Below are 13,711 nucleotides of genomic sequence, written 5' to 3' on the forward strand. Positions count from 1 at the left end.
TATCGTGAAAATGGCCATACTGCCCAAGGTAATTTATAAATTCAATGCCATCCCCATCAAGCTACCAATGACTTTCTTCACAGAATTGGAAAAAACTACTTTAAAGTTCATAGGGAACCAAAAAAGAGCCCGCATCGCCAAGTCAATCCTAAGCCAAAAGAAAAAAGCTGGAGGCATCACGCTACCTGACTTCAAACTATACTACAAGGCTACAGTAACCAAAACAGCATGGTACTGGTACCAAAACAGAGATATAGATCAATGGAACAGAACAGAGCCCTCAGAAATAATGCCACATATCTACAACTATCTGATCTTTGACAAACCTGACAAAAACAAGCAATGGGGAAAGGATTCCCTATTTAATAAATGGTGCTGGGAAAACTGGCTAGTCATATGCAGAAAGCTGCAACTGGATCCTTTCCTTACACCTTATACAAAAATTAATTCAAGATGGATTAAAGACTTACATGTTACACCTAAAACCATAAAAACTCTAGAAGAAAACCTAGGCATTACCATTCAGGACATAGGCATGGGCAAGGACTTCATGTCTAAAACACGAAAAGCAATGGCAACAAAAGCCAAAATTGACAAATGGGATCTCATTAAACTAAAGAGCTTCTGCACAGCAAAAGAAACTATCATCAGAGTGAACAGGTAACCTACAAAATGGGAGAAAATTTTTGCAACCTACTCATCTGACAAAGGGCTAATATCCAGAATCTACAATGAACTCAAACAAATTTACAAGAAAAAAACAAACAACCCCATTAAAAAGTGGGTGAAGGATATGAACAGACACATCTCAAAAGAGGACATTTATGCAGCCAAAAGACACATGAAAAAACGCTCATCATCACTGGCCATCAGAGAAATGCAAATCAAAACCACAGTGAGATACCATCTCACACCAGTTAGAATGGCCATCATTAAAAAGTCAGGAAACAACAGGTGCTGGAGAGGATGTGGAGAAATAGGAACACTTTTACACTGTTGGTGGGACTGTAAACTAGTTCAACCATTGTGGAAGTGAGTGTGGCGATTCCTCAGGGATCTAGAACTAGAAATACCATTTGACCCAGCCATCCCATTACTGGGTATATACCCAAAGGACTATAAATCATGCTGCTATAAAGACACATGCACACGTATGTTTATTGTGGCACTATTCACAATAGCAAAGAATTGGAACCAACCCAAATGTCCAACAACAATAGACTGGATTAAGAAAATGTGGCACATATACACCATGGAATACTATGCAGCCATAAAAAATGATGAGTTCATGTCCTTTGTAGGGACATGTATGAAACTGGAAATCATCCCTCAGTAAACTATCGCAAGGACAAAAAACCAAACACCGCATGTTCTCACTCATAGGTGGGAATTGAACAATGAGAACTCATGGACACAGGAAGGGGAACATCACACTCTGGGGACTGTTGTGGGGTGGACGAGGGGGGAGGGATAGCATTAGGAGATGCACCTAATGCTAAATGAAGAGTTAATGGGTGCAGCACACCAACATGGCACATGGATACAAATGTAACAAACCTGCACATTGTGCACATGTACCCTAGAACTTAAAGTACAATAATTAAAAAAAGGAAAGAAAAACAAACAGAAAGAATGAAAAGAAAAAGAAAGTCTTAGGCCAACATACTACTTTCTGCTTTCTAGAGGTCACCTGTTTCAAAACCTATTTTTCCTCTTGCCGTTTGGTTCTGAAATTCATTTAATACAGAATTAATTCTGTATTGAAAATAAGGTATTGGGCAAGACGTGACAGCTCATGCCTGTAATCCCAGCACTTTGGGAGGACAGGGCAGGCAGAGAGACTGAGGTCAGGAGTTCTGAGACCAGCCTGGCCTACAAGGTGAAACCCCATCTCTACTAAAACTATAAAAATTAGCTGGGCACAGTGGTGCACATCTGTAATCCCAGCTACTTAGGAGGCTGAGGCAGGAGAATCTCCTGAGCTTGGGAGGTGGACATTGCAGTGAGCTGAGATCCCACCACTGTACTCCCGCCTGGGTGACAGAGTGAGACTCCATCTCAAAAAAAAAAAAAAAAAAAAAAGAAGGTAATTAGAGTTAGTGACCCCAAAAGAGAGGTAACACAAAATTATAACTACCTTTTACTAAGCATTTACTATGTGTCAGGCACCATGGCAGTTGCTCTGCATATGTGCATTATCTCAATTCATACAGCAACACCATGAGATACATGGAAAAAACAATGGCACAGAAAGTTCAAATAACTTGTCCAAGATTATGAACTAATAAATACCAAAGCTGGATTTACGTCTAGTCAATTAGGCTCCTACAATTGTGCACCTTCTACCTCTCACAAGGCAATAGAGAAATAAGAAGTCTTAGTGTCTACATCTTTTTCTGAATGTGTATAACTGAAAGCACATTATTTGGTGAAAGCAAGTTTAAGTAAGGCTTGGAGTAAGAATCTTAAGCCTAAAAGGAAGATGAGAGAACAGAAGTCCTAATATCATCCCACAAGTGCCAATCCTGACACTTTACCATCACTATGACCATCTCTTGGGGGAGCCTGTAATAAAGATAATGATAATGATGACATCTGTCATTAAACAATGGTTTTCAAGACTGCCTCTAAGGTCAAAATAACACTAATATTATCTCCACTCCAGAGACACAAAATCTGAGAGAAAGCAGTACAAACGGAGTGTGGCCTCCTTCTCAGCTGAGTTCCTTATAATCTTGCCACACTTTGAGAAAACTGTGGAAAGTTTGATTTTCCTATTCGTACTGAGAAAGAAGATACTTCCCCTCCCCTGAGCACCAAGAGTGAAAAATCTCTTCAATGCCTTTCTTAGGATGTACCTCTCCTCCTAGCTTTATGTCGAAAAGCAGGAAAAATGCATCCACTCAGAGATCTCCTCCCAGACCCTCATCCTCCCAGAAACATGTGCACCACAGCTGGCATCCTCTTCCCACCATAATTCACATGCTTGCCAGCTTCCTCAGTCAACAGATACTGATAAATGCCAGATTACAAGGCACCAAAGAGTTAGGAATAAGGCTTCCCACCTTATTCTTTTTTCTTTATTCACCCTATGCTTCTACCAGATACCAAGCACCTCATCTCTTTCTTCAAGTCACATGACCTTCAAATTATCTTACTAGAACATTTTGCCAAGTCCAGTCAGCAAAAATTACTAAGGACGATGTAAAACAGTAGGGTGTGGCATAAAGAATTCTGACCCAGGGCTGTGATTCATCAACTGAGCATTTTTGAGATGGCTTTTGCAGGGTCCTGACAAATGGAAAGTTAATGCCAGGCTACTGGGTTCACCCACCAAGATATTCTCCATCTCAAGCAACTGGCTCTATGCTTAATCCAAAAAATAAATGAGTAAGAATGGTATATCTTAAAAGTAATACTAACTTTAATGAATGCTTAGTAATCACTTTGGGTGCTTAATCTCATTTAATTCTGACAATAACAATAAACAGATAATCTTAATATCAGTTTACCTGCTATTATCATGCTAATTTTAGAGATGTGGCCAGTAACTTGCCCAAGGTCACACAGCAAGTCGGTGGCCAAAACGAATGAGAATGATCGTATCCACTCAGCAGGACTACTCCCAATTACCCAGCCTTTCGTAACACTTGTTTCAGGAAAACCTGAAGCACACAGAGCAAGCTCCTTCAACTCACCCTAGTGCTAAGGTACAAAGCAGTCCCTGGTAAAAATAGCCATTTAACTTCTAAATCTCTCGACAGCAGCGATCATGTGTTCCACGCCAACTGCAGACGGTACTGTGTTCTATGCAACTGCCAGGGGGTCGGGTCTCCATTACCTCAAGTGCTCCAGCTCCTCATCTTCGCATTGTGTGCTTTCTGTCATTTCTCCAATGCAGGATCTCCCACCGCCACTGGGAGGTGGGTTATTGCATTCACGGCTTCTTGTTTTCTTCCCTTGGACACAGGGGCTCCAAGAGGACCAGCAACTCCAACCTCCATCAACCCCTCCTATAAGATGAGAGAGAGGTTGATCAATAAGTTCTTAAAGAGGGCTTGAGAACTTAGTGCTATGCTTCCTGCTAACAAGTTAATTGGAGGAAGAGATCATTCTGGATATTGATTACCTTCACTCTTCATTGAGGTTTTCTACAATGTTCAGAATGGCTCTACATACAGACTAGGAATGTCCAAATTAAGATTGCATTAGTGAACCTCTTGCAATAATATCCTTAATTTGTTGATTATTTTACAACTGTTCCAAAGCACTTTTACGTACATTGTATCATTTATTTACTTCTCACAACAGTGAATGGAGGTGGGCAGGAAATATTACCATTCTATTTAATTAGACAGCAGGAGAGGGTGCTTCCATTTTAACAGATAAGGGGAAATCCAAGCCACAAAGGAATGAATCACAGTCGTAGAGTTTTAATTACCAGAACAGACCACTTGGAGAGACATTTGGGGATAAGGATGCCTTTGTAATGCTTGTATATAAGCCTCTATAGTTCAGTCTTATATTTATTCATTTATCGTTCATTTAGTGACTTCTATGAATCAAGCCTTTTGTCAAGCTCTGGGAATAAAGAAAGGAATCAAACAGCCCTGACCTTAAGTAATGAGCATTCTACAAGAGACAGACATGTAAATAAATATAGAAACAAAAGTATATAGATTGTAGTCATACTTTGACTACTCATAAAGTTAATTTCATATAGCCCTGTACTAAGTGCTTGAAGAACCATATACACTGTAGAGCACACAGCAGATGTTCAACAAATATTTGTGAGTGATTGATAGTACATCATACAGAATAGAAATAGAAATGTTTCAAAGAGCATGCCATCAGAAAGGTTAGGCAATGCAAATATACAAGCTCCACAGACCTTTGTTACAGCAAAACCTTATTGAGATAATTACAGAGGATGAAGGTGTTTTCATCATAACTCTATTCTAACAGAGAATGGGAAGTGGAGGGCACAGTGGGGCTGTTAGTTCAGATGGATAAATAGAGATAACAGCTAAGAGCCTTAACCACAGTAGCTATAATCTGGAAGTAGGAAAGGGAAGGAGGATTCTAAATTCATTTGAGACTTCATCTCTTCATACACAAAGAAGCATCTCAAGGAGCAAAGAAACAGGGTAATTCCCTTTCAATGTGTACAGGGTGACTAGAGAAAATTCACCCCACTGACCTGCTTCATTCCCTACGAGGACTCCTTGCTCACACGCCACACCAAATGTGTACGGTTTGCAATGGCACAGACAACGGGTCCCCTCAACAGTAGCCAAACCACCATTTTGACAAGGCTGGCAATGACAGGGGTCAAATTCATCCAGATACTCTTCAAGAGCCCGTTTCAGGTATAGTTTTTTCACAGAGGCACAAGGTACTTCCTTTACCAGCTCATATAAAGGTGTCAGCTATAGAGATAAAGACATTATGGTCAGTAATCAGGGATTTAGGCAAGAATACTTTGCTTTTCATGTTTAGGCACGACTCTCATTAAAACAAAATCAAAAGCCACTGGTAAGTTTGTTGCAATTGTTTCTTATGCAAATACAAAAGAAAGCAGTGCACTCTCTTTGCAACAAAATCAAGAAAAACATAGGGAAAATTAGGGTCAGATGGGGGAGGAATTTTTTGTATATCTTTTGTGCATGCATAAGGTTTTTTAAAAAAAAAGAAAAAAAACCAGGCCAGGCGCGATGACTCACGCCTGCAATGCCAGCACTTTGGGAGGCTGCGGCAGGGGGTATCACCTGAGGTCGGGAGTTCGAGACCAGCCTGACCAACATGGAGAAATCCCATCTCTACTAAAAATACAAAATTAGCCGGGTGTGGTGGCACGTGCCTGTAATCCCAGCTACTCAGGAGGCTGAGGCAGGAGAATCACTTGAACCCGGGAGGCGGAGGTTGCGCTGAGTCAAGATCATGCCATTGCACTCCAGCCTGGGCAACAAGAGCGAAACTCCATCTCAAAATAAAATAAAAAATAAAAAATAAAATAAAATAGACATACATTTTCTAGTTACAGCAAAGAAGCAAGTGAAATTAAATTCAGAATTAAATTTCCTAACTGAGAGATTTAACATCTCTTAGTGGAAATTATAGATTCTTTCCTCATGGAGAAATTTAAAACAGGTAAACATTATTATTCTGCGTTGGCTATTTCAGAAGAAAAGCAACTTTGAAACCACGGATGTGCTGACTCAACTTTAACAGTTTGCCCTCCCAGGAACAGAAACGTCTCTGCTTTGTAGCATTTGCCAGTTTCTGCAGTGTAGCTACTCTCACCATAGCCAATTTCAGGCTGCCACCATGATGCCTGAACTGGGAAGAGATATGCACCATTGGTTCCTGAGAGCCTAAGCTCTTGCGAACACAATGGCTTTGCATAGTCATATACCTGTACCTGCATAGTGCCTTTTCTTTCTCTGTTCCTTTTTTGCCCTGCTAAAAAGTTAGCACAAATATGATAATTTATAGTCCTATGTAGAAAAGTACATGGAGACTGTTAAAGAATATGTGTCTTTCTCTAAACAATAATTTAATCTAATCAAGAGTTTCTAAAGATTTGTGCAGAATGCTGACGATGAATATAGGCCATTTTGAATATTAACAGATGGTCCTTTAAGATAAGACTTTCTAGGAAAACTTCACCCTCCCTCCCTCACCTGTCTTTGGAAGCCGATGGGCACTTTATGGGTGTTAGGAGGGGACTTGAGGACCTATTGCAATTTTTGAGTTTATAAAATGTATCTCTGAAAATCAGGTTTTGCCTGGGACATTGACTTTCATGCAGGAAATAGATCATAGAATCGGTTCTACTATAATGTTTGTTTTGATAAGGTGAATTTGTTCCATTGAGATTGATATACTGAAAATTTTGAATATAGCACAGATTTGAGATTTTCTTATGTACAACTATGTCCACATGAAGCACAGGGTGAACACAAAATGCTTCACACAGCTGAAACAAGCCACATAGGAATATACAAAACTCATGCATACGCATGTGCGTAGACACACACACACATCCTTCAACATCTATGTCAGTTCATTTCCTGCACTGTAAACTATACTGTTCACATCTGCTGTTACAAATGTCTGTTGGGTTTCTGACTGCTGTCCTTCTACCACTTCACGGTAACTCACAAGCCGTAACCCTTCCAGCACCCAGAAAGCTTCAGGTCTTTTTCTAGGTAATGCACCACACTTATTGTAGTATAGATACATTTTTAATAATTTAACATGTATAAAACCATGCAACTATTTTTATTGGCACCTATCTTTTTCATATGAGTGTCACAGATGATAAATTTGAGTGCTGTGTCTCTAACCTGATTTTTTTTTCTATAAGCCCTTTATTGTGCAATTTTGCATAGCTCGATGATTTTTAGAAACACATACGTTGCGTTATAAAAAAATTGATGATAACAATAAAACATCTTAAAATTCTGCCAGCCAACTTGTTACTATCCTAATTTGTATGACTTCAGGAGCCCACGAGCCATGGCCACACAAAGAAAGGTGATAGGAACATAACAGAAGGCAAACCTACATGCCTTCCCTGTGCTAGAATCTATAACTCCTCTGAATTAGGAACCAAGGAAGACATAATCAAACTTAGATCAAAAGTTAAAAGTGCAAATTTTGTCATTAATTTCTCTTGGAAATTGCAAGACATTTAACATTTGCAACTAAAATATGAGTATAACACATCTTCTGTTTCTTATTATTATGTGTGCATTCATTTTACTCTACAAAATATAATTGGGATATAGAAAATGCTAATTATAGCCATGTCTGTTTAACCATCTTGATTTAACCACCTTCGTTTTCCTCATGCAAATAAACATGACTGCTTCCTATTGCTTTAAACAAAGCATGACATACCTTTTGTTTTATGACTTCAGGAAGATTAGTCACAGATTCTGCCCAGGAAGAATATCGCCTTTTGTTTCCAGCAGGATTGTCCAGCTCTAGGTAACTAAGGCCGGATATGAAGCCTGCACCTCCCCCTCTGATGAATGGGTTTCCTCTCAACACATTGTTCTGGGTTTCTATACAGAAGAAAGCAAATGAAAAGTGAAAAGTCTACCAAGTATTAAAAAAAATCTATCAAACTGTATGACAGCCTGGAAAAAGCCAAACTATGGAAACAGTCAAAAGATAAATTGTGGTCAGAAAGAAGGGAGGGATGAATAGGCAGAACACAAAGGATATTTAAGGCAGTGACACTGTTCTGTATACTACTACAATGGTGGGCACATGTCATTATACATTTGTCAAAAGTCATTAAATGTTCAACATCAAGAGTGAACCCTAATGTAAATTATGGACTTTGGATGACAATGTGTCAATGTAGGTTCATCCATTGTAACAAATGTTCCACTCTGATAGGAGATGTTGATAGTGGGGAAGGCTTTGCCTGTGTGGGAGCAGGGGATATACAGGAACTCTCTGTATTTTGCACGCAATTGTGCTGTGAACCTAAAACTGCTCTAAAAACTAAGCTATATTTATTTTATTTTTGGTGAGTTTCTTTTTTTTTTTTTTGAGACAGAGTCTCACTCTGTAGCCCAGGCTGGAGTGCAGTGGCATACTCATTGCAACCTCTGCCCCAGGGTTCAAGCAATTCTCATGCCTCAGCCTCCTGAGTAGCTGGGACTACAGGTGTATGCCACCACACCTGGCTAATTTTTGTATTTTTAGTAGAGATGGGGTTTCACCATGTTGGCTAGACTGGTCTCAAACTCCTGGCCTCAAGTCATCTGCCTGCCTCAGCCTCCCAAAGTGTTGGGATTATAGGCGTGAGCCACTGCACCTAGCCAAAACTAAGGTATATTTTTTAAAAAAGAAAAACAACTCTTGCCTGAGAGTAGATGATATTAGGGAATTATTGTTCATGTTCTTTATATTTTTAGTGTGAGTATCACATTATGCAAGATAATGTTCTTCTTAGATGATACATGCATATATTTAGTGATGAAGTATTATGATATCTGAAACTTACTTCCAAATACTTCAGCAAATATTATAAACACTTTAAATACATAATATATATTTCAAAGAATCAGTCAATATTATAAATATTATATGTACATATATGTAGTAAAATTACAAAATACTAATTGTATATAGGAAATGGGTATATGGGCATTTATTACAACATTCTTGTCTATATGTTTTAAAATTTTCATAATAAAATATTGGAAGGAAAACAGTTTATTGCATCTGGTATACTAACAATGAATAAAATAAGCTGTTAATTAACAGGAATCTATTACTTAACACATGAAAAGTGTTCTGAAAAGTGTGAAATGCTAATGGAAGCTTCTTTTCCATTTATGTGCCTCATAATTTTAGAAATACTTTATCTCCATTTGTAATGGTCATGACAAGAAATTTCCAACCTTGCAGATCGGATTTTGAGTGGTTTTCATTTCCTTGTAATTGTCCAAATTTTGCAATTTCATAAAATAAGCATATTGTACACATATTCAGAAATCATTAAAGCCTGACAGGTTTTTTTGCTTTTTTATTTTTTATTTATACACAATAATGGTACATATTTATGGGGTGCATGTGATATTTTGATACATGCATAGAATGTTTAATGATCAAATCAGGATATTTTGGATATCCATCACCTTACCATTTGTTTGTGTTGGGAACATTTCAAATCTTGTCTTCTAGCTATTTTAAAATATACAATAAATTATTGTTAACTATAGCCACTTGACTGTGCTATCAAACACTAGAATTTATTCCTTTTTTTTTTTTTGAGACAGCCTTGCTCTGTCGCTAGGCTGCAGTGCAGTGGCACTATCTCAGCTCACTGCAACCTCTACCTCTCAGGTTCAAGCAATTCTCCTACCTCAGCCTCCCGAGTAGCTGGGACTACAGGCATGCGCCACCACACCCAGCTAATTTTTGTATTTATAGTAGAGACAGGGTTTCACCTTGTTGGCCAGGATGGTCTCAATCTCTTGACCTCATGATCCACCCACCTCAGCCTGCCAAAGTGCTGGGATTACAGGCCTGAGCCACCACGCCTGGTCGAATTTATTCCTTTTACCTAACTACAGGTTTATACACATGAAGCAACCTCTCTTCATTGACCCCTCCTCCTCCCCAGCTTCTGATAATTATCATTCTACTCTATCTCCATAAGATCAATTTTTTTAGCTCTCACATATGAGAACATGCAATATTTGACTTTCTGTGACTGTCAATCTTGATAGTTTTAACAAATCACCTGATGCTCCCTCATCTTCATTGTTAGCTGTGTTTTCAATATATGCAGTTACCCTTTTTAATGCAGTGAATCACGTCCCATCCCTGTATTACTGAATCACAATCATCTGAGGGAACTGCAGATTTCTTAGTCCCCACCAAGACCTACAGGAGATTATCTGAGAGAATGAATAACCTTTGGAATCAGCATTTTAAAAGAATCCCCCAGGTAAGCGTCATGCATACTAAAGTTTGAGAATCACTGCCTTAGCCAGCACACCTATTTAAGAATTACAGATTCTCTGCTAAGAATGATGGTTTCCAGCTTCATCCATGTCCCTACGAAGGACATGAGCTCATCGTTTTTTATGGCTGCATAGTATTCCATGGTGTATATGTGCCGCATTTTCTTAATCCAGTTCGCAAGGACAGAAAACCAAACACCGCATGTTCTCACTCATAGGTGGGAATTGAACAATGAGAACCCTTGGACACAGGAAGGGGAACATCACACACCAGGGCCCATAGTGGGGTGGGGAGAGGGGGGAGGGATAGTATTAGGAGATATACCTAATGTCAGTGACGAGTTAATGGGTGCAGCACACCAACATGGCACATGTATACATATGTAACAAACCTGCACGTTGTGCACATGTACCCTAGAACTTAAAGTATAATAAAAATAAATAAATAAATATATAAAAAGAATTACAGATTCTACCATTATGATGTTTTTTTAAGGCTTTAGCCTCCCTTTCCATACCCCAGTGAGCTCTTTGTTCCAGCTAACTCTTTTCCCCTAGAAAAGGCAGCCCAATGCAATAGTCAAGACCCCAGACTGTTAAGCCAGATTTTATGCATTTGCATTTCATATCTAATTCTTATTAACTATAATCTTGGGCAACATTTCTGGGCCTCAGTGTCCCTGTCTGTAAAATGAGAATATGAATAATACTTAACACGTAGGTAGGAGGAGTACACTGGTTAATTTTTGTACATCACTTAAAATTGTGCTGGCACATAGTAGGTGCCCTGTGTTTGTTAAATGTGAAATAAAATAAAATTGGTAAGCGGCTTCCAACTGCCAGCCCAGCTGAGGACTGATGTCAACATCTTCTCAAAGCTCTCATTTCCATTTCTATGTTCAGATCATTCTTTTTCCACTTCATTCAAAAACTTTTCCTCCTCTGACATGTCAACTTCACGAAGACAAGCACTTTCTCTGGCATATTCACGGCTGTATCTTGAGTGTCTAAAACAATTCCTGGCACATACCACAGACTCCATAAATAGTTGATGAATGAAGCAAGTGAATGAGTACATAAACCTGGTTTTACTACTCATCTTCCTCCTTCTTGCATTCATCTACCAATATCCCAAGAATCCCTGCTTCTTCACTGAGAACCATGACACATGGGTCAGTGTCCACCTTTGCCATTACCCCAAGAGGATTTAAGCTCTGATACTGCTCAGTCTATGGCCTCACACAATGCACTGCAGTCTCACTTCCATCCCTACCATACTATGGAATCTCTTCCTTTAAAAGCAACTTTCTCTTCAACCTTTATTCTAGATTCATGGGGTACATGTTCAGGTTTGTTACCTGGGTGGATTATGTGATACTGAGCTTTGGAATATGATTGATCCCAACACCTAGGTAGTGAGCGTTAAGTACCCAATAGTTAGTTTTTCAACCCTTGATTCCTCCCTTCCTCCCCTCTCTAGCAGTCCTCAGTGACTATTGTTGCCATTTTTATGTCCATAAGTACCCAACGTTTAACTCCCACTTAAAAGTAAGAACATGCAATATTTGGTTTCCTGTTCCCACTTCTGCACAGCAAAGGAAACTATCAATGTGTAACAGACAACTCACAAAATGGGAAAAAATATTTGCAAACTATGCATCTGATAAAAGTCTAATATTCAGAATCTGTAAGGAACTTAAACAACTTAACAACTAAAAAATAAATAATGCCATTAAAAATGGACAAAAGACATGAACAGACACTTCTCAAAAGTAGCAACTAAGTCTTAATCACCAAATCCAGTGAACATTTTTAGGTCCTTATCTTCACTCTGTTGACCTCACTCCTCCTTTACTTTCCATCTCTTGTTTTTTAATTCTGCCAAATGTTTCCTTCTCCATTCTTCTTTATTCTCTACAACTTTACTTAGGTAATCTTTTATTTCATCACTCCATGTATTAAATCTTTTAATGGAACCCAATAGCCATCAGAATGAAATCCAAACTCCTTAACATGGTACCTTCACAGTCTAGATCAGTTTACCCTTTTGGTCCTTCTTCAATCACCCAAAGACTAGCATACCACCTTCCGCCCGTCTCCACTGCCAACCAGCATGCACCACAAACCTGACCTCCACGGAGTAGCCATGTCAGCAAGTGAAACTGAACCGTCTCTTGATATTGTCACTTGTCTAGGCTTGTTTGCCAATCATCATAAGGGAGAAAAGCACTGCATACTGATAACATATTTATAATACAGAGGAGATAACCTGGTGAACTCCCTATCCTGTGTGATGTCTCACTACCTTGACACATGAAAGAGAGAGCAGAGACAAAAATTACCAAATAGATTTTTTAAAACACAAAGTAGAACACCTGATAAAGCCTCAAAAGCCTTTGGAGATCAAGAATTAACAATAGAAGAGTGGAGTAGAGGTTAGGCTTGTAATTATTCACAATAGCAAAGACATGGAATCAATCTAAATGCCCATCAATGATAGACTGGATAAAGAAAGTGTGGTGCATATACACCATAGAATACTATGGAGCCTTAAAAAAAGAATAAGATCATGTCCTTTGCAGGGACATGGATGGAGCTGGAAGCCATTATTCTTAGCAAACTAAAGCAAGAAAAGAAAACTAAACGTTGAGTGTTTTCACATATATGCAGGAGCTAAATGATGAGAATACATGGAAATAGGGGAACAACACACACTGGTGCCTTTTGGAGAGTGGAGAGTGGGAGGAGGGAGATCAGGAAAAAAGTAACTAGTGAGTACTAGGCTTAATACCTGAGTGACAAAATAATCTGTACAACAAAGCCCCATGACACAAGTTTACCTACATAACTTCATGTGTACCCCTGAACTTAAAAGTCAAAAAAAAAAAGAAGTTAAGCTTGCAATGCAAATTGTTCTTTTTTCATTTACCTGAAGCATCTTTTAAAGCATTTTCAAGTTCCTTACATCCATGACTTGAAAATTTAACGATAAAATTCCAACCTGAGGATTTACATTTCTTTTCTTCGACTGAACTAAAATCTGGGGGAAAAAATATAAAAGAGACATGTTTAATTTCCGCATTCCTTGAAGATCTTCAGATATGAGAGCAGGGATAAGAGGTTGTTTGCTGCTACTATGGCCAACTAATCAAGAGTGACATGATATGAACATTTTCAAGTGCTCTAGAAGAGTCAAAGATCAGAAAAAATTGACTTTT

General features: G+C 38.7%; 1 protein-coding gene across 1 annotated transcript in view; it reads right to left on the reverse strand.

Moving 5' to 3' along the window:
• Nucleotides 1–13,711, reverse strand: part of C7 (complement C7) — an 81,627-nt gene that overhangs the window by 27,001 nt on the left and 40,915 nt on the right. The window contains exons 9-12 of the mRNA XM_055246253.2: nucleotides 13,423–13,533; nucleotides 7,906–8,072; nucleotides 5,201–5,429; nucleotides 3,842–4,013 (exon numbers count right to left, since the gene is read on the reverse strand). Coding sequence (XP_055102228.2) covers nucleotides 3,842–4,013; nucleotides 5,201–5,429; nucleotides 7,906–8,072; nucleotides 13,423–13,533 — 679 coding nt within the window. The remainder of the gene's footprint in view (nucleotides 1–3,841; nucleotides 4,014–5,200; nucleotides 5,430–7,905; nucleotides 8,073–13,422; nucleotides 13,534–13,711) is intronic.

Source organism: Symphalangus syndactylus, chromosome 16 (assembly GCF_028878055.3).
Source record: "Symphalangus syndactylus isolate Jambi chromosome 16, NHGRI_mSymSyn1-v2.1_pri, whole genome shotgun sequence".
NCBI lineage: Eukaryota > Metazoa > Chordata > Mammalia > Primates > Hylobatidae > Symphalangus > Symphalangus syndactylus.